At 39.0% G+C, this 20,219-nt stretch overlaps 1 protein-coding gene across 1 annotated transcript in view; it reads right to left on the reverse strand.

The window, feature by feature from the left end:
• cutlet (chromosome transmission fidelity protein 18 homolog) overlaps positions 1 to 19,832 on the reverse strand; it is a 44,375-nt gene extending 24,543 nt beyond the window's left edge. The window contains exons 1-14 of the mRNA XM_034978769.2: positions 19,492 to 19,832; positions 18,492 to 19,026; positions 17,438 to 17,591; positions 16,919 to 17,095; positions 16,302 to 16,521; positions 15,632 to 15,760; positions 14,976 to 15,144; positions 12,164 to 12,356; positions 11,308 to 11,456; positions 10,374 to 10,605; positions 9,801 to 9,956; positions 8,089 to 8,233; positions 7,444 to 7,535; positions 5,962 to 6,123 (exon numbers count right to left, since the gene is read on the reverse strand). Of these exons, the coding sequence (XP_034834660.1) occupies positions 5,962 to 6,123; positions 7,444 to 7,535; positions 8,089 to 8,233; positions 9,801 to 9,956; positions 10,374 to 10,605; positions 11,308 to 11,456; positions 12,164 to 12,356; positions 14,976 to 15,144; positions 15,632 to 15,760; positions 16,302 to 16,521; positions 16,919 to 17,095; positions 17,438 to 17,591; positions 18,492 to 19,026; positions 19,492 to 19,579 (2,601 nt within the window). The 5' untranslated portion in view covers positions 19,580 to 19,832. The remainder of the gene's footprint in view (positions 1 to 5,961; positions 6,124 to 7,443; positions 7,536 to 8,088; positions 8,234 to 9,800; positions 9,957 to 10,373; positions 10,606 to 11,307; positions 11,457 to 12,163; positions 12,357 to 14,975; positions 15,145 to 15,631; positions 15,761 to 16,301; positions 16,522 to 16,918; positions 17,096 to 17,437; positions 17,592 to 18,491; positions 19,027 to 19,491) is intronic.
• Between the last annotated feature and the right edge of the window lie 387 nt (positions 19,833 to 20,219).

The raw sequence follows: 20,219 nt of genomic DNA on the forward strand, positions 1-20,219 counted from the left end.
AAAAACCGAGGTCTTGAAGGAATTATCACTGACAAGTGACAACATGCATTGTCCGTAGACGTCTTGAAGCACTGAGGACTTTTAGACGAGAAGACATCTTGAAGCTTCCCGAACGCTGCCTAGCTGATTTGGATTCGACGGCAAACCTTTTTCTCGAATTTGGACCTACCTACGAGTAGTTGTATTGTGTGTTAGCACACAACCAGCTAAGTAAATAACTACATAAAATCGCAACTGGGTAGAAAAGTGCGAGCCAACGGCTAACTACAAATAGCGGATAAATTTATTAGCGGGGCGTAAACCGCTCTAAGTCGTAATGGCTGCTCTAAGTGCACTAATAGGGGGTAACACTAACCACTTACTTAGCGGTGAGTATTTTTATCATTTCTAACGTTTATTTGGAATGGAACAAACTCGGCTATCAATGAAACTTATTTTATCTAAATATATAAAAGGATTGACTGACTGACTGATCTATAAACGCACAGCTCAAAGTACTGGACGGATCGGGCTGAAATTTATATAAATATAAAATCCTTTCTTAGCTAATGTCTACGTCATAGTAGCAGATATCTATTATGACGTAGACATCTGCTAAGAAAGGATTTATGAAAATTCAACCCCTAAGGGGGTGAAATAGGGATTTGAATTTTGTGTAGTCCACGCGGACGAAGTCTCTAGCATAAGCTACTCTATCTATATAATCCATGCTTAATATTATTATGATAAAAAGGTGTGTCTGTCTGTCTGCTAGCTTATCACGGCCCATGCGTTTCTCCTGTTATCAATATCAATTGCTTTAACGGTGAAGCAAAACATCGTGAGGAAAACTGCGTGTCTGAGAATTCTCCACAATGTTCTCAGTGAAGTCTGCCAATTCCTACATGACCAGCGTGGTTGAATTGACTTAAATTTAAATCCTTCTCATTCTAAGGGCGGTTACGCACTCATCCGATCCGAGTCCGTGAAAATACGTTCCTTTTAGTTTTGTATGGGAGCTTATGACATATGTCGTAGATAATCGCTCGTATTCACACAGATGTCGGATAGAACTCGGATGACGGAAGTGCAGTGCGTAATCGCCGTTGAGGAGACCCGTGTTCAATAGTAAGCCGGCGATGGATGGAGATGATGATGATAATGAAGTTATTTTATGAATTTAGTTTAGCTACAATGAAACCAGCTAAATGCTTATACAAAACGCGGCAATACAGTGCGCGTCGGCTACAAAAATATTATAAAATTAGATGATGTCCACGACTTCATCCGCGTGGATTTAGGTTTTTAAAAATCCCGTGGGAACTCTTTGATTTTCCAGGATCAAAAGTAGCCTATATGCTTCCCCGGAATGCAAGCTATCCTTGTACCAAATTTCATCAAAATCGGTTATCATACGCATACGCGTAGCAGCACAGCCTACATAGATACTGACGCGGTGTTTACGCATCTGTGGATAAAACGACATCTACGAGCATGCTACAAAACATTTCAGCTTGTTATCCGTTTCAGAAGTCATTGTTATGAATTTCATTTAGCTACAATGAAGCCAGCTAAATGCTTATCTACAAAACGGGGCAATACAGTGCGTGTCGGCTACAAATAGCGGCTAAATTTATTATTGGGGCGTGAACCGCTGTAATGGCCACGCTAAGTGCACTAATAGGGGTAACTCTGACCACTTGAATAGAGGGGCTTTTCCCTTTTGTTGCCTTACGTCATGAATTTTCTGTATTTTTTTTGCGTTCATCGCAAATTAATAAAATAATAATAAATATAACAGTTTGTTTAAAATAATTTAGGTTTTAGTAACTCTAAGAGGTATGTTTATTTACTTAGTTTTCTTTGCGATAGACAAACGCATAATATAATAATTTTTTATCATATCACGAAATAAGTAGAAAATAGTTTCCAATCTTTGGCACACATAACCAGGTACTTGGTATTTTAAAACACTTCGATAAAAGATGGCAGCTTCAAAACAGCTGTTTGGTTTGGCAGCCATTTTAAATACAGACGAAAGGAAGGAAGTTTTGACTTATATGTGACAATTTATGGACTACTAGACCCGCAACTTTGTGTGCGTGGATTTAGGTTTTTAATCCCGTGGGAACTCTTTAATTATCCAGGATAAAAAGTGTATGGATGTAAGCTAACTTCGTACTAAATTTCATTGAAATCGATTAAACTGTTGGGCCGTGAAAAGCTAGCAGACAGACAGATAGAAACACTTTCACATTTACAATATTAGTATGGAAGAGCCAGTGAAGGCTAGACAGTTGGGGACAATATGCAAAGAAACTTTCAGCTTTTATTAAATAACGAAGGTCTGGCCCTCTCAGGCTCTCTCTCTATGTTAGATGTAATTACCATTATTAGGTAGGTATTCCTAAGACTAATTACATGATATCATTCCTAATCCGCAATCAATGACGCGAATTGCATTATCAATTCATTCACAATTACCATGATATTGCATTAGCGGTGACGAACGTTTATTAGCAGGTGTTACGGACTAAGCCGTGGGAGTAATTGGACAGGACTGACTTAGGTATACCTTGTTATAGGCTTACGTGTTGGCTTGCTGAAATATATAAAGATCTATATCCACCATCATTTGACGACCTCCCTGGCGAAGTGATGAGCGATGTAATGGCATTTCTTACTCAAAAACATGTCGTACCTATACTTTGTATGTGTATATAGATATATGTATGTATATTGTATATGTGTATAAATATATATGTAATACCCTATATGTATAAATATATGATATTATATATATGATATGTCGGGTCGTGACACTAGGGCTCTGCCTGAAAATCAGCGCTGCAGTAGTCAAATACTGCAGCATCATGCTGAGGCAGTAGCCCTTTCAGCTCAAACAAGACATCATTTTTGTTTTTAGTACTGTCGAGCTCGTAGTTTTAAGTTTACCTAGTTTTAATTTTTAACATTTGGTTTATATGTTTTGCTTTTTTTGTCTTTTCTTGTTTTGTGAGCTGAATAAACTTTTATTTATTTTATTTATGTGGTTTTATAACTGGGAGCTCAAATCCCGGCAGGGGCAATTTGGGAATTTATAATTTTCTGAATTGTCTCTGGTCTAGTCTGGTCGGAGGCTTCGGCCGTGGCTAGTTACCACCCAACTAGCAAAGTCGTGCCACTAAGCGATTTAGCATTCCGATACGATGCCGAGTAGAAACCGATAGGTTTAACCCGCTTATATCTTAGACTGCATCCTCACTTAGGTACCAAGGTGAGATTGCAATCAAGGGCTAATTTATAACTTATACCCTTTTATAACTAAAACCCTATATATTTCTGAAAATTCAAGAGGGTAACTCTTGAATTTTCAGAAATCCTTTCGTAGCGATGTCTACGTCATAATAGCTATTTGCATGCCAAATTTCAGCCGTTTGTAGTTTCAGTAGTTTGAGCTGTGCATTGACAGATCAGTCAGTCAGTCAGTCAGTCACCTTTTTCTTTTCTTAGATTAATATGGATAATATAGTCTTAATAAAAATTGGTTCATGAAAAGTACAGAAAGGACACGGATAAAAGCTAGTAGAAGTACTAAAATATTACAATGCAGCAGAACAATATAAAGTAGGAACCCACAGAATATAAAGAACATAAGTCATAGCAGCTGGTATAATTGACTCGTATTATGTGACAGGAGGCAGATTCTCTAATTTCGCGAGAGAGACCTCGCAAGTCTGCGAATGTCTCTAATTAAAACTGTGTTTGCTTAATCCGCATTGCATTGTACGAGCGTGAAAGCTCTTTCAGGCGTTCTGGCATAGAGTAAAAATCTTTGCAGTAGGTACTTTAGGCACTTAAGGGAAGGTATTGTAGGTTTTTGGTCGCCAGGGAAGAGATCGCTAGGCAGCGATAAGACCGCCAAATTGTACCTGCCTATTTTTTTGCTTTGTATGTGTTTTTCTGTAATAATTTTGTAGTGTACAATAAAAGTATATTTTTCATTCCTGCTTTCAATATTTTTAGCCTTCGCTGTCCATCCGTGTGTCAACAAGCTGTTTCTCATGAACCATGATAGGAAGAGACTAGAGAGTTGAATTTTTTTCAATAGCCGCTATAACAACAAATAATAAAACTTCAGCTTGGCTACCATGCAAATTAAGTGTTTTTCTTGTACGATGGTACGGAACTCTTCGTGTGCAAGTCCGACTCGAATTTCCTCAGTATATGCCACGTCGAGTTCCTTACCGTAGATATCAAATGTTAAAAAAAAATATCAAAATCATACATTACAAGTTTCATATAATGCGATACTGCCTAAAATCATATCTGTAATTAATCTATGTCTCTCAGAGGTCACGAGCGATAATCGCAGCAATCTACCCGCACAAAAGAAATAATTAACCCATCTCCATTTCCACTGCTAACGTTCCCAAGTTTTCGAATGCGTTTTATTTTACAGAAATACTTTATACGGATATATCTATCTACCAATACACCTCTACAATTTTATCCAGATATATCTATTTACCTGATACCAGATATTTTATTTGCCTGAATCTCTTCACAGACACTTTTATATCACTTGCTTATGCTCGCGACTTCGTTCGCGTGGACTACAAAATTTCAAATCCTATTTAACCCCCTTAGGAGTTGAATTTTCAAAAATCCTTTCTTAGCGGATGCCTACGTCATAATAGCTATCTGTATGCCAAATTTCAGCCCGATCCGTCCAGTAGTTAGAGCTGTGCGTTGATAGATCAGTCAGTCAGTCAGTCAGTCAGTCAGTCAGTCAGTCAGTCAGTCAGTCAGTCACCTTCTCCTTTTATATATATATAGATTTCATTCATACTTTCATTTAATTTTTTTAAAGAGTTACTGCCTAAAGTCGCATCTGCGTTTAATCTATGTCTCTCAGAGGTCGCGAGCGGTAATCGCAGCAATCTACCCGCACAAAAGAAATAATTAACCCATCTCCATTTCCACTGCTAAAATTGCACATCGCGCGTTTCCTCTGAACCTAAACACTCGCAATGCAATGAAAGGGCATAGACTCATAGAGGCGCTTTAGTTGATAACGCCTTTTATCCAACTTTCTAAAGACCTGTAAAGGGATTGGATGTTGGCACCAAAGAGTGTAATCACTGCGTTTTAGTTGCCAGTCTGTTTAGTGGTTTGAGGCTAGAATTGGAAATGAGCGTTTTTAATGCGTTTGGGTTGTGTGACATGGATAAAAATGGGTATAAATGGAAATTCAAAAAAATGTCGAAGAAAATATTATAGTGCCTACGCGAAAATTTTGACTTACCGAATAGATTTTAGGCTTATTTCGTGGTTTAACGTGGACCGTGGAATTCCCAGAAAGCCAGAAAATATGTGATTGTACAATGTACTAGGCTACAATAGCCGAAGCGGACGTAAAATAGAAGGAATAACATTTCACAAGTAAATACCTCTGCTTGAGCGAGAGGGACTATAGGGGCCAGGCTAGTTGCATACTTGTATCTATTAGATCTGTGTTTATAAGGCCAAAGACACGGGTCTGCCCGCAAAATTCAAGTTTAATTTGGTTTTTCACAATTTGTAAACTAATGCGACAACGTAGACTTATGGAATTCAAATTTCTCCCCTAGCAATATCATCTTCACAGGTTAATATAAAAATCTTTACTTGAAAGTGTCCAGTTTAAGAAATATTCGGAGATTCGATACCGGGCACGCACCTCTAACTTTTCGGAGTTATGTCCATTTTAATTAATTAAATTTCACTTGTTTTAACGGTGAAGGAAAACATCGTGAGGGAACCTGCATGCCTGAGAGTTCTCTATAATGTTCTCAAAGGTGTGTGAAGTCTACCAATCCACACATGGCCAGGGTAGTAGACTATGGCCAAAACCCTTCTCACTTCTGAGAGGAGACCCGTGCTCTGTAGTGAGCCGGTGATGGGTTGATAGTGATGATGACTGTATTATAATAGACTTACTTGTGGTATGCTTTTCTGTACAGCTTTCGGTTGTAGCCGCTGCAAGTGATTTGGTAACCTTGCACCTTTTGCATCATCGGAGGTCGCAGCTTGGGGGACCGCTTTAGGCTTCGTGGTTCCAGCTTGACTTGAACTTATGCTTCGAATGCTCATACGGCTCATCTGTAAATAAGTTTCTCTTTAGTTAAGAAGAAATTTAAAAATCTTCAGTCTGGTATTATTACTTGTTTTGAGTAGTTAGAATTGGGTATTTGACTCCAATTTTTTTTTACTTTATTATATACATATATTAACTAGGATAAAAATAATGACGTAAACTGAAAAAACTAATTAAATAGATCAAATAATAAAAAAAGTTATGAGCATTTAAATATTTCTGATTAGACAGAGATAGCAATATAGAATTATGACGTCATTTTGACAAATGCCATAGTAGCTTCGTGCGGTTTCATACAAACTTTCGTTTTGCGAGTAAGGGATAGAAAACCTCCCTCCAAAATTAAAATGCCTGTAACTTTGGAAATCTTTGTTGGTTTTTTTTTTCAGCGTACGTCATTATTTTCATCCTAGTTTATATTAAAGTAATAATATTTATCAAATTTAAAAGTAGTAAAATACCCAATTGTGTAGAGATATTAGTGTCCAACGGAACCTTCGGCTTACCCTAAAAAACACTATTATGGAGAGATATTACTCTGTCTCGTATTAACTCTGTCTTAAGTCTGAGCAAAGCCTAAGTGCGCTCTATAGATTTCTAAGGGTGAGATTTATAAAGCGCACTCTGACTTAGCTTAGACTTAAGACAGAGTTAAAACGATACAGAGCTCAATCTCTCCCATAAATCTGTCTCGTTTTAATTCAATCTTAAATCTGAGCAAAGTCAAAGTGGGCTCTATACATCTCAGCCTAAGAATAATCGATCTGTTCTATTTTAACTGTCATAAATCTAAGCAAAGTAAAGCAAAGTAGGTACACTCTATACATATACTAGCTGACGCCCGCGACTTCGTCCGCGTGGATTTTCATTTTTCAAAATCCCGCGGGAATTTTCGGGATAAAAAGTAGCCTATATGTTAATCCAGGGTATAATCTATCTCCATTCCAAATTTGATCCAAATCCGTTCAGCCGTTTTTGCATGATTGAGTAACAAACATCCGAACATCCACACTTTCACATTTATAATATTAGGAACTAGCTGATGCCCGCGACTTCGGCCGCATGTAATTAGGTTTTTTAAAAATCCTATGGGAACTCTTTGATTTTTCGGGATAAAAAGTAGCCTATGTCACTCTCCAGGTCTTTATCTATACCCATAGAAAAAATCACGTCAATCCGTTGCACCGTTGCGACGTGATTGAAGGACAAACCAACAAACCAACAAACCAATAAACCAACAAACAAACACACTTTCGCATTTATAATAAGGGTACTGATTAGGATTAGTATTATTAGGATTAGGATATCTCAGCCTTAGTTCTTACCATTTCCTCGTTTCTCCGTATGACTTCTAATTGCTGTTCTCTTGCAATCGCTTGCCGAACTGCGGGCGGCGGGCGCAGGCAGTCTTCGTTGCCTGAAGAACAAACAAAATACTTTGATATCATGCAAAACAGAAAAATCCAAGTCTACAAAATCATCAACATCATCATCAACCGATAGACGTCCACAGCTGGACATAGGTCTCTTGTAGGGACTTCCACACGCCACAGTCTTGGGCCGCTTGACTCCCTGCGACTTGTCTGATGTCGTCCGTCCACCTAGTGGGGGGTCTCCCAACACTGCGTCTTCCGGTGCGAGGTCGCCATTCCAGCACCTTGGGACCCCAACGTTTATCGGTTGTACGAACTATGTGCCCTGCCTATTGTCACTTCAGCTTTGCAACCCGTTGAGCTATGTCGGTTACTCTAGTTCTCCTACGGATCTCCTCATTTCTGATTTGATCACGTAGAGAAACTCCAAGCATAGCTCTCTCCATCGCCCGCTGAATGACTCTGAGCTTTCTTATGAGGCCCATAGTGTAATTTATTACCTATTTTGAATAAAACATTTGATTTGATGTGATTTGATTTGAAGTCGCGGGTATCAGGTAGGTAATGATATTAGTATGGAAATATGTTATATCTTACCGTAAAACGCAACTTTATATACATCGGGCTCCAGCATGAAAGCGTACAGTCCTTCCGGCGTACGTTGTTGTATGTACTGAAGCCCGTAGTCGCACATTGCGCCTGCGCACGTCATGAGGGATTTCCTTTCGTTCTCGCTGCATAGCTACAGAAACCAAACTTATATTACACGTGTTATTATTTTTCAGAACAAAAATATTATCTAGTCATCTATAAAATTTATATTTAATTTAATTTAAAACAAATTAAATTAAATTAAATATAAATTTTATAGACGACTAGCTGATGCCCGCGACTTATATAGATATGTGAAAATCCCGTAGGGACTCTTTGATTTTCCGGTATATAAAGTAGCCTATGTCTTTCCTAGTAAATTATAAGATTTTGCAGCGCCATCTAGTTGTCCCGCAAATTGCTATTACGCTGGAACCATGTCTCATTAACATCGAAATGTCGTCATTTTGACGTCAGCCGAAATAAAAATATACCATCAGCTCGAAACTTCAGTCTAGTGGTGACGTCACTAAAATGGCGGCCACGCACATTACCAATTTAAGTGGCAGCGGCAGTATGTCCAACCGCAAGGCAGTACGAGTTGTGGCCACACTGGCAGAGCTGCCGCGCCACACCGACCATACTATGCTGTCTAGTTCCATCTTCCTTCGATACACCTAGAAAGTGTACTATATCTAAGATAAGCTGTACATACCTGTACGTTAGCAAATCGTAGCACGGGTGACAATAAGTACGACAGCAGCGGCAGTATGTCCAACTGCAAGGCAGTACGAGTTGTGGCCACACTGGCAGAGCTGCCGCGCTACACCGACTATACTATGCTGTCTAGTTCCGTCTTCCTTCGATACATCTAGAAAGTGTACTATATCTAGGTAAGCTATACATACCTATACGTTAGCAGATCGTAGCACGGGTGACAATAAGTACGGCAGTAGCGGCAGTATGTCCAACCGCAAGGCAGTACGAGTTGTGGCCACACTGGCAGAGCTACCGCGCCACACCGACAATACTCTGCTGTGTCTAGTTCCGCCTTCCTTCGGTCTTCGTTATACCTAGAAAATGTAGTATATCTAAGGTAAAGTATACATACCTGTACGTTAGCAGATCGTAGCACGGGTGACAATAAGTACGGCAGTAGCGGCAGTATGTCCAACCGCAAGGCAGTACGAGTTGTGGCCACACTGGCAGAGCTACCGCGCCACACCGACAATACTCTGCTGTGTCTAGTTCCGCCTTCCTTCGGTCTTCGTTATATCTAGAAAATGTAGTATATCTAAGGTAAAGTATACATACCTGTACGTTAGCAGATCGTAGCACGGGTGACAATAAGTACGGCAGTAGCGGCAGTATGTCCAACCGCAAGGCAGTACGAGTTGTGGCCACACTGGCAGAGCTACCGCGCCACACCGACAATACTCTGCTGTCTAGTTCCGCCTTCCTTCGGTCTTCGTTATATCTAGAAAATGTAGTATATCTAAGGTAAAGTATACATACCTGTACGTTAGCAGATCGTAGCACGGGTGACAATAAGTACGGCAGTAGCGGCAGTATGTCCAACCGCAAGGCAGTACGAGTTGTGGCCACACTGGCAGAGCTACCGCGCCACACCGACAATACTCTGCTGTGTCTAGTTCCGCCTTCCTTAGGTCTTCGTTATACCTAGAAAATGTAGTATATCTAAGGTAAAGTATACATACCTGTACGTTAGCAGATCGTAGCACGGGTGACAATAAGTACGGCAGTAGCGGCAGTATGTCCAACCGCAAGGCAGTACGAGTTGTGGCCACACTGGCAGAGCTTCCGCGCCACACCGACCATACTATGCTGTCTAGTTCCGTCTTCCTTCGATACATCTAGAAAAATCACAAGCTATAAGAGAGGATATACTATCACGTTAGGGTAAGACCAGACGAGCGTCATTAGGACATTCATTAGTAACATTGAATCTTAAAGAAATTAATTTAATTTAATTATCTTAACGCGTGAACTACACAAATTTCAAACGCCTATTTTATCCCCTTAGGAGTTGAATTTTCATAAATCTTTTCTAGCGGATGTTTACATCTTCTATCAGCATGACGAATTAAAAAAAAAGAAATAAAGAAAAAAAACGTTTATTTTTGAAAGTTGGCACCACACATCCGATCTCGAATTTTAGCCTAATCCGTCCAGTAGTTTGAGCTGTGCGTTGATATCAGTCAGTCAGTCAGCTTTTCCTTTCATACATTTTTATTATAGGGTGAAATATACCCATTTTGATAAGAACTTACCTCCTGTGCCTGCATAGGAAACTTGACTTTTATCGATTGCCTGGTTGCTAGTATAGTGTGACATCTCGCAATACAAATGGGCAGCATGCCATAAAGCGAATAGTTCTGATGTCGCATGGTCCAACTGTTTATAGCGTCGTATAGTCGCAGCCACGACATCGTCTCGCCAGCTATAAGGAGCCTCGAATCACTGCGCGCGTTCTGGTAGTTCTCGAATATCCCATCTATTAGCCTATAAAAAATAGTTACTTAACTTCCATGTAAAATGGCGATTTTCAACGTTAATAAGGTGTCATTATCGATAGCGGTAATTTGGAAACGATATTTTATTAGTAACGTTACCTTACGATAGTTACGAAACGATATTTTTGTAATGGTATTATATTCCAACAGTTTTACATCGCGGTGTAGAGACAGGAATATACCTGAGAGCTGACTACGGACTTCGGCCGTGGCTAGTTGCCACCCTACCGGCAAAGCAGTGCCACTAAGCGATTTAGCGTTCCGGTACGATGTCGCGTAGAAACCAAAGGGGTGTAGTATTGGTTAAATAAAAACTGCTATACATTCCAGGTTAGCCTGCTTCTATCTTAGACTGCATCTTACGACCAGGTGAGATTGCAGTCAAGGGCTAACTTGTATCTGAATAAAAAATCTATCGCCAGTAGTCAGTAAACAGTGGCAATATGCAATACAGTGCGAAAAGGCTATCTTGGCGCGTGGCGAAAATCGGAACTAACCCTGTTGCCGTCAAGTGTTCCCTTTGTTCTTGTTTGAATATTCTAAGCCTTTGTTCTCCAACAGCGCCCCCCTGTTAATGTCATTTAAGTGCCAAGAGAGACTTGTCGCACTATAGTTCTGATGTCGCATGGTCTAGTTGTTTATGGCACCGTACAGTCGAAGTCACGACATCGTGTCGGAAGCTATAACTAACCTGTCATATTCCCCCGCCGCTTGGATAGTTCTCAGGATAGCACTTGGGTCGTTGTCATTAAGAGTGAATATCGCTTGTAACGCCTGCATCATACTCTTGGCGTTGTCTCTGGTGCCGATTGACGCGTTCTCCACATCCTCTATGTTCACCTGTTAGAAATAAAAAATGGTTTTATAAACTATATATATAAAAGGAAAATGTGACTGACTGACAGACTGATCTATCGCATAGCTCGAACTATTGGACCGATCGCGCTGAAATTCGGCATGCAGATAGCTATTATGACGTAGGCGTCCGCTAAGAAAGGATTTTTCAAAATTCAACCCCTAAAGGGGTAAAATATGGGTTTGAAGTTTGTATGAAAGTCTGTCAGTTTTAAAGTTAGAATCGCGAAATTTGTAGCTAATATTTTTGAAATTAGCAGTATGACATATTTTATTAAGCTCATGTTAAAATCTCATTGTTAAAGATCAACCCACCATAAAGTGTAAAATAGGGGTTTAAAATTTGTTTAGGTATTCCACGCGGACGAAGTCGCGGGCATAAGCTAGTCTCTATATATAAAAATGAATCGCTGAATGTGTTGCTAAGCGTAAATCTCGAGAACAGCTGAACCGATTTCGCTAATTCTTTTTTATAATATTCCTTGAAGTACGAGGATGGTTCTTACGGAGAGGAAAATTTAAAAAATTGCCTGAAAAAGGATCGACTGTTAGGCGGTACGAAGTTTGCCAGGTCAGCTAGTGGTTTTATAAAAGCACCTCCTACTTTTGGGAGTATCACATAATCACTTGCCTTTTATCACGAGGTGTTTACCCCCAAAGGGGCTCATGTTAGGGGTGTTAATAAATCTCACCTGCTCCTTAGCCCTGGCTTTGAGAAAGCTCAGCACGTGTAGAGCCGCTCTAATGTCGCCCTGCGCGCGCGCAGCCAACGCCGCTATGACGCGCGGGTGTACGCGCAGCCTCTCACACTTGGCCACTATGGACAGGCGCGCTGCGAGGCGCGCTGGGGTTATTGACCCTACCGTCACTATTAGAGATACTGGCCTGGAAAAAAAATTGTTTGCATAAAGATAAATATACAGAAAAAATTAGTGCGTGTAAAGGGATCTACGGTTAAAATGGCAGACTGTATGCCACATAAATTATGCTCAAACGCTCCACTGGCGCCACCCGTCATGTTCACAGAACCGCGCGCTACGACTTTGAATGATTTCCTTTATATTTTTTTGTATGAAACTAGGTTTGAGTGAATGTTGTCTATGGTCAATTGGTTCATTCAGATTCATACGCAAAGAATATTAAGCTCTATTTCTATCAGGATAAAGCTTATAATCGCCTGAAAAGCTGAAAGGCGACCGCATCTGCGTTAAAAGCTACTAGTGTAGAAAAAGTAACTGAGGCAAGAAATTTGGGAGTAATCTTTGATTCAAACTTGCACTTTGAATCACATATTTCGAATACAGTCAAAAACTGCTTCTACAGATTAAAAGTGCTTTACAAGATAAGATCTTACCTTAGCGTAGAAGTCAGAATACGAATATGTGATTCACTTATTTTGTCAAAGTTAAACTACGCAGACACAGCATATGGACCATGTTTGCTTGGAAGAACCAAAAAGCTAATACAGAGAGTCCAAAATGCCTGTGCTCGGTTCTGTTTCCCCATTGCTCCTCGCTCACATATTAGTCCTTACCTCAACAAAGCAAACCTCTTAAATATGTCAGCTAGAAGGAATCTGCACTTGGCTACTATGTTATTTGGGGTGATCTCCACTGGAAAACCAGAATATCTTTTCACACAGATTAAATGGGCAAGACAGCAGAGCAGGTTTACGCCAAGAGGTTCAGCGTGTCAAATGGCCGTGCCAAGGCATAGAACAGCAGCATTCCGAGGGAGTTTCAGGCTTGCTTTTTCCAGGATCTGGAACATTATCCCACCTCCAGTACAGCACCTTAAGTCAGTATTTGCTTTCAAGTCTAAGCTCAAAAAGATACTCTTAGAAAAGCAAAAGACTTTGGAAGCACTTGCTTGAGTTCTTGAGGTATCGATCACCCACCATTCCAGTATCTTGGAAAGCGGCCTAAATAATTAGCACTGGGAGGTTTCTAGAGACTACCCAAGAATCTAACCCTCGCACACCGTGGGGGACTCGTCATAAGCCTTGTTTTTTGAATAAAAAGTCAGTTAGTTTACTAAGTAAGTATTAGTTACTATGCCAGACCACCGACCGAGAAAAATACTCAGTTTCAGACAATTTTTCGCCCATCCATAGATATTAGTATGTCAATTTAACGCCGAGGGGTCAATCGCACAGATAAATTATGAAACCCGGACCGGTCCGGGACGTCGAGCGGAATTTTTCAGGGGATGCCTGAAAAACAGCGCTGAGGTAGTGTACCCACATACACTACTACAGCATTACGCTGAGGCAATTCCCTTTTTTGGGACAGCTATGCGCCACAGACACGCATTCGGGTTTATGTCAGACATTTATTTTATTTTATTTTAGATTAATTTTACTGTAATTCCATGCAATTCGGTTGGGAAAATCGCCGCCTCTATACACGTACAGTCGTACACTATCTATAGGAGCTAAGTAAGTGCGATTGTTTTCTCGGTTGAAATGCATGGAAAGCCGTACGTATTAGTTAAGTATTTGTGATCTTTTTGTCTTCATGCTCTGTTTTTTGTTGTGTTTTTTTTTGTTTTGTTTATGTACGTTTGTCTGGTGTTGTTCTGTTTTGTACTGTGCGCTATGGTCCCAAATAAAAGGTTATTTATTATTTATTTATTAAAAAAAATTGGGTTAGATCCGACCCAAATCACCGAGACAGTCTGATCGGTCGGATCAGCCCCCCAATTGTGTAAGAATAACCATTTCATGGCTATCGCAATCGTCAAGAAATTCTGCCATTTGATTGGTTGATTCGCTGTTTACATTTTTTCACAGCCAATCAAAGGGCAGAATTCTTGACGATTGCGATAGCCATGAAATGGTTATTCTTACACAATTGGGGGGCTGGTACAAATCAAACAAGAACTTCAAATTCAAATCATTTATCCAAGTAGGTACTATAAACTGTTGTAGGCTTGCAAATAAACACTTACAGTAGCCGGCAAGAAATATTGTACATCGCGACCTTTAGAATGAGATTTCAGCTTTGTAAAGCGTTGTCTCTGTCACTCATACCTATGTGACGTTTTGTCGGTCTCAGCGACAGAGACAACACTCTACGAAACCGCTATCTGTTTCTAAAGGCTACTGTACTGATACGAAAGCCTCCTTTTATCATTAAACTAGCTTATGCTCGCGACTTCATCCGCGTGGACTACACAAATTTCAAACTCCTACTTCACCCCCTTAGGGATCAAATTTTCAAAAATCCTTTCTTAGCGGATGCCTACGTCATAATAGCTATCTGCATGCAAAATTTCAGCCCGATCCGTCCAGTGGTTTGAGTTGTGCGTTGATAGATCAGTCAGTCAGTCAGTCACCTTGTCCTTTTATATGTTTAGATTCAAGGGGTTATTCAAGGGGCGGACCTGACAGGCCGGCCGGCTGATTCCTCTGGTACTGCAAATGTTCATGCGCGGCGGTAATCACTTAACATTAGGTGACCCGCCTGCCCGTTTGCTCGTCATTTTTGTTAAAAAAAAGATTACCTCAATGGCCTCAAGGACGTAGCGTATAAATCATTGCATATAGCAATAACGGGTCTCTTCAGAGGTTGCGACTTGGATTTCTTTTTGCCGTCCTCTTTCTTACTAGCAGTGGCAGTACACCATTTGACCAATAACTCCACGGTTTGTATCGGAGCACCGTCTATTTCGTCTGAAAAATTAAAAGAGATGAATGAAATCAAAAAATCTTTTTAGGGTTCCGTACCTCAAAAGGAAAAACGGAACCCTTATGTTTGTTGTCTGTTACTTTGTTGTCTGTCTGTCTGTCAAGAAACCTATAGGGTACTTCCCGTTCACCTATGACGTTCATGACATTTGGCGGGAAGATAGGTCTTATAGCAGACGTGAGGGGAAAAATCTGAAAACCGTGAATTTGTGGTTACATCACAAGAATAAAATTAAAATGTATTCATGAACAAATATTGCTATTTTCAACTTTTAAAGTAAGATTACCATACCAAGTGGGGTATCATATGAAAGGGCTTTACTTGTATATTCTAAAACAGATTTTCATTTATTTTTATGTGTATAAGTTTTTGATTTATCATGCAAAATGTCGATAAAATACGATTGTAGTACGGAACCCCGACGCCGATTCTGAATGAGTTTATAACTGAAAAGCAGATTATTTATATTACCTAATATAAGACAGTTGGGTCTTCTCTCAGCATCTAGAACGGACCTCATGAGCGTAGCACTTTGCAACGCTGTTTGAAACGCTTCTGTGCTTCTCTCGTCCGAAGCGTTCAGCTCCACTGGCCTGTAACCTGACAATATAATTACATCTTTTACATCTAATTGCCTTTTTTATATGACAGGAAAAGATAAGAAACATTTTTTTTCTTGCCTTTTCAAAAATAAAGGAAACGTCAAGAATAATTTCTTGCTTGCTTTTCCATCCGATAAATGAAAGGCAAGCAATAAATTATTTTTGAAAAGGCAAGAAAGAAATCTTTCTCGCCTTAGGATGAAAAGGCAAGAAAATGAACCTCTAAGGCACCTGTGAATTGATTGTATAAAAAGGCAAAAAAAATAACTACTTAACAACCTTCTAACTAAATCTCTGTTTAGAGATAAGCATTTCCAATGTAACTTAATTTATTATTACTTTGTAAATGCAATTTTGGTACATGAAAAATAAAAAAAAATAAAAAAATAAACCTTCATTAGAGGTTCATTTTCTTGCCTTTTCCAAAATAAATGAACACGTAAGAATTACTACTTTCATATCTTATAATCGAAAGATGAAGAGTTTTTGTATTTTTAATAATTAACTTACACAGAATAGAGAAGTAAACCAAATGTTACCTGCAAGCCTAGCTAATAAATGTGCTAGCGTGGTTTTGCCAACGCCAGGCGGTCCACATAATAAAGCCACTTTATGGTGCGGTCGGCCATCTTCATCTATTTCTGGCTCATTTTCTTTCTTGCCTTTCCACTTATTGCTTAGCTGGAACTGGCCAGTACGCTTGCTGAATGTGTTGCGGTGCTGAGGTTCTTTGGTTTTAACATCTTTTTTGAAAACTACCTGCAATTTTTTTTAATCACTACCCCTATTATAATTAATGCAAAAGTGTGTTTGTTTGTTGGTTTGTTCTTCAATCACGTCGCAACCGAGCAACGGATTGACGTGATTTTATGAATGGGTATAGTTTAAGACCTGGAGAGTGACCATAGGCTACTTTTTATCCCGGAAAATCAAAGATTTCCCACAGGATTTTTAAAAACCTAAATCCACGCGTACGAAGACGCGGGCATCAGCTAGTATAAAATAATGCCAAATATAAGAATTTTGAGTCATCAACCAATCACAAACATGATTTCAAAAAACATTCGAAATTCAATTCTAAAACATAATTTCGTTTGTGTTATGTTGGTGACAGAACAATAAGCACAACCTGTTCAGCACTATGAGATGTTCTTACCTTATCCCACAAATGGAGCCAATGTAACAAGGCCCTGTTGACTGGTTCCTCAGAGAGCAGGTCAATGTACGACTTGGGGCGATACCTCTCCACCCACAGATCACTTGCTTCATTGTCACTTGATGATACTTCTTGAACTGATTCATTTGATTCCTTCTGCTGTTTCTTTGCTTCCAACTGCAATATAATATTAATAAACAATTTGTAGCTGATCAGTTGACAGATGTGTCGAAAAATATCAAGAGACTTAAATAGCGTTGGATTGGTTATGTGGTTAGTCCTCCAAAGAACAAACCGGCCAACTGCGAGTCAGACTCGCGCACCGAGGGTTCCATATTACAGTCGTATTTGTTTTAATTTTGCGGTACGCTTTTGAGGTACGGAACGCTAAAAATGGACCAAATGGGATGGAAAGAGAACAAGAGGACTGCCACTTAAGATGGAAAGATAACCTACTGTGTCAATAAAGAAATTGGCAAGATTCTTAGTGGTCATGATTTGGAAAATAAACCAACTCACAATTTTTCTAGCCTCTTCCCAAGTAGCTGCATATGTGACTTGTAAAGTCAACTTCTCTGAGATTCTGTCCAGAGAGTCTTCCCATGACTCCTCTGACTCCAACCTTACATATACTCTATCTCCATCCCATTTGGTAAAAGGTACAAATGGCCATCTATAAACATACAACAAAGTTATTAAGGGTTTGTCTGTGGATAATATTACAATATCCTTGACTTTGGACAATAGCTGAGCACAATATTTAATTACTTGGGTGGCTTATCGAAATATATAAAAGGAAAAGGTGACTGAATGACTGACTGATCTATCAATGCACAGCTCAAACTACTGGACCCATATCAGGCTGAAATTTGGCATGCAGATAGATATGACGTAGGCATCCGCTAAGAAAGGATTTTTGAAAATTCAACGCCTAAAGAGGTGAAAAAGAGGTTTGAAATTTGTGTAGCCCTCAAGGACGAAGTCGCGAGCATAAGCTGGTTCTTAATAAACTTCAGTGCAATGCAATGTGGTTTTCACCATAATTTAGACATTTTGTACAAAAGGACTGTGGACACATTCATACTAAAATCAACTATTGCAATAAAAATTCCTTTCACACACCCTGCTAGCTATAACATTGGTAACTCTCAGGCATGCAGGTTTCCTCACGAGGTGGTCCTTCACAGTTAAAGCAGGTGATATTTGATTGCTTAAAACACACATAACTCTGAAAACTGAGAGGTCTATGCTCGGGAACCCCTAACCTCCCACTAGAAGGGCCAATCAACCTTAACCACTAGGCTATCCCTGCTAAATTTATAATAACACATATTATTTGGAAGACCTCCCACTAGGTGCAGGGACGACATTAACTGAGTTGCAGGGAGCCGCTGGTTTCAGGCGGCGTAAGACTGTGGCATGTGGAAGTCTCTACAAGAGACCTATGTCCAGCAGTGGACGTCTATCGGTTGATGATGATTTGGTGAGATATTCAGTATGGCTAATTTTAATAATTCAAATAAACAACTCTTTTGTGATAGGAGTATTTTAAGCCTTAGTTCAAAGTACAAACCTAGGTATATTCCTTGTTAGGTTCTCCTTAAGATTAAAGTTAGGTTTCTTATCCATATAACCTCTAGTAGCAGGTTCTGCCAACATCTGCCTAATTTTTCTGCCTTCAATAATTTTGTTAATCAAATCCATGTCAATTTCTTCTTCAGTTTTCTGCTTTTTACTGGGCAATTCAAAATTATCAAAATCTATGTCATTAATATCACCAAATAAGTCCTCAGCTGTGCGTTTATTTGATACATTTTCAGTTATTGGAGTGAGTATGTCTTGATTTAATGCATTTGCTTGAGTAAGTATATTTTGATCTGATACAATTTCTGGAGTAAGTATGTCTTGTTTTTGACTTGATACATTATTAATTGGAGTAAGTACATCTTCCAAAGGTTGTAAACTTTGTGATAAACTTAGTGAATTATTGTGGATTTGTTTGTTTTCTGTATTATTTTGAGATGCTGTGGATATTTTTGTAGCTATTGGACTTGAAAAGTCGAGACTTCTTTTGGCAGGATTTGTTTTTGCTCTGACTGGATTTATATCTGAAATATTGCAGGCATAAAACTGATTATAGGAGAGTAACCAAATATTAATACTGACAAATCTACAATTATTTTTTAGGTTATTTACCAAAAAAAAAAGCAACTCATAATTAAACTGGCACAGTAAAAAAATGTTTAAGTACCTACTCTCATTATAAAATGTTAAAATAACTAGTTTAATTTTTGCTCTTTAAAAAATGAAAATCACTGCTTATTTGTTTTTCACGTGTTTTAAAAAATTTCCTGGGTAATTTATCTAGGTTTCTTACGATTACTAGGGTTACGCTTAACCCTAACTGGGTCTTAAGGAATACGAGCTATTTCGTTATTTTAATTTTTGATACAAGAGTTGGTAATATATAACTGTGAGGACAGAGCCTTCATCCATGAAAAAATAATAAATTTTCTATCAGATAGGTACCTTAAAATATTTTAAGGTTATTTTGTTCAATATTACGGTTGTACCTGTATCGTCATCCATTTCACGTAACAGTTCAAGATCATCCGCGTACATGAGCTCATACTCCTCATCAGGGTCAGGATAATCACCCATTTTGTCCCTTTTTATTGGAAAACCCTAGATTTATGAAGAAACTTTTCGCAACTCTCAATCCCTATCAAACTGTATTTATTATTAAAAAAAACTTTATTGAAGTAAGTATAATATAGCAGTTAAAACTTAAACTCGTGTAATACGAACACGCTTGCATGAATATAAATCATTGTTTTTTATTTTTTAACTTTCTATGTTGTAAACAAAACTCAAAACATTTCAACTCAATCCGGGAAAATCAAAACATCAAAATTAAACGTCAACCACACGTCAACGCCAGTCGCCAAATGCCATTGTCAAAATGTGGGAGGGAAAGGGAATGCTAATGCGGCCTATACACTAGGAGAGTATACAAGCCACTAGCTTGACCAAAAACGCAATGCATATTATTAAGGTGACGCAGGACGCTCGACCGAAGTTGGCAGCGCACGTGGGTAACATGTTTGCTTTTCACTTGACATTGTATGAGAAAGCTGAGAGGCACGATGATTTTCACCGAAATCAAGCGCGCGAAAGGGGTTTAGGAAGAGTATTTTTGAGAAAAAACTACTGAATTTATGTTTGCAAAGTAAAGTTATTTCAACTAATGAATAAATAAACTATGTCTAATGATAATTTTTTTTAGAATTTTCATATACCT

This window comes from Maniola hyperantus, chromosome 19 (genome assembly GCF_902806685.2).
Source record: "Maniola hyperantus chromosome 19, iAphHyp1.2, whole genome shotgun sequence".
In the NCBI taxonomy this organism is placed as follows: Eukaryota; Metazoa; Arthropoda; class Insecta; order Lepidoptera; family Nymphalidae; genus Maniola; species Maniola hyperantus.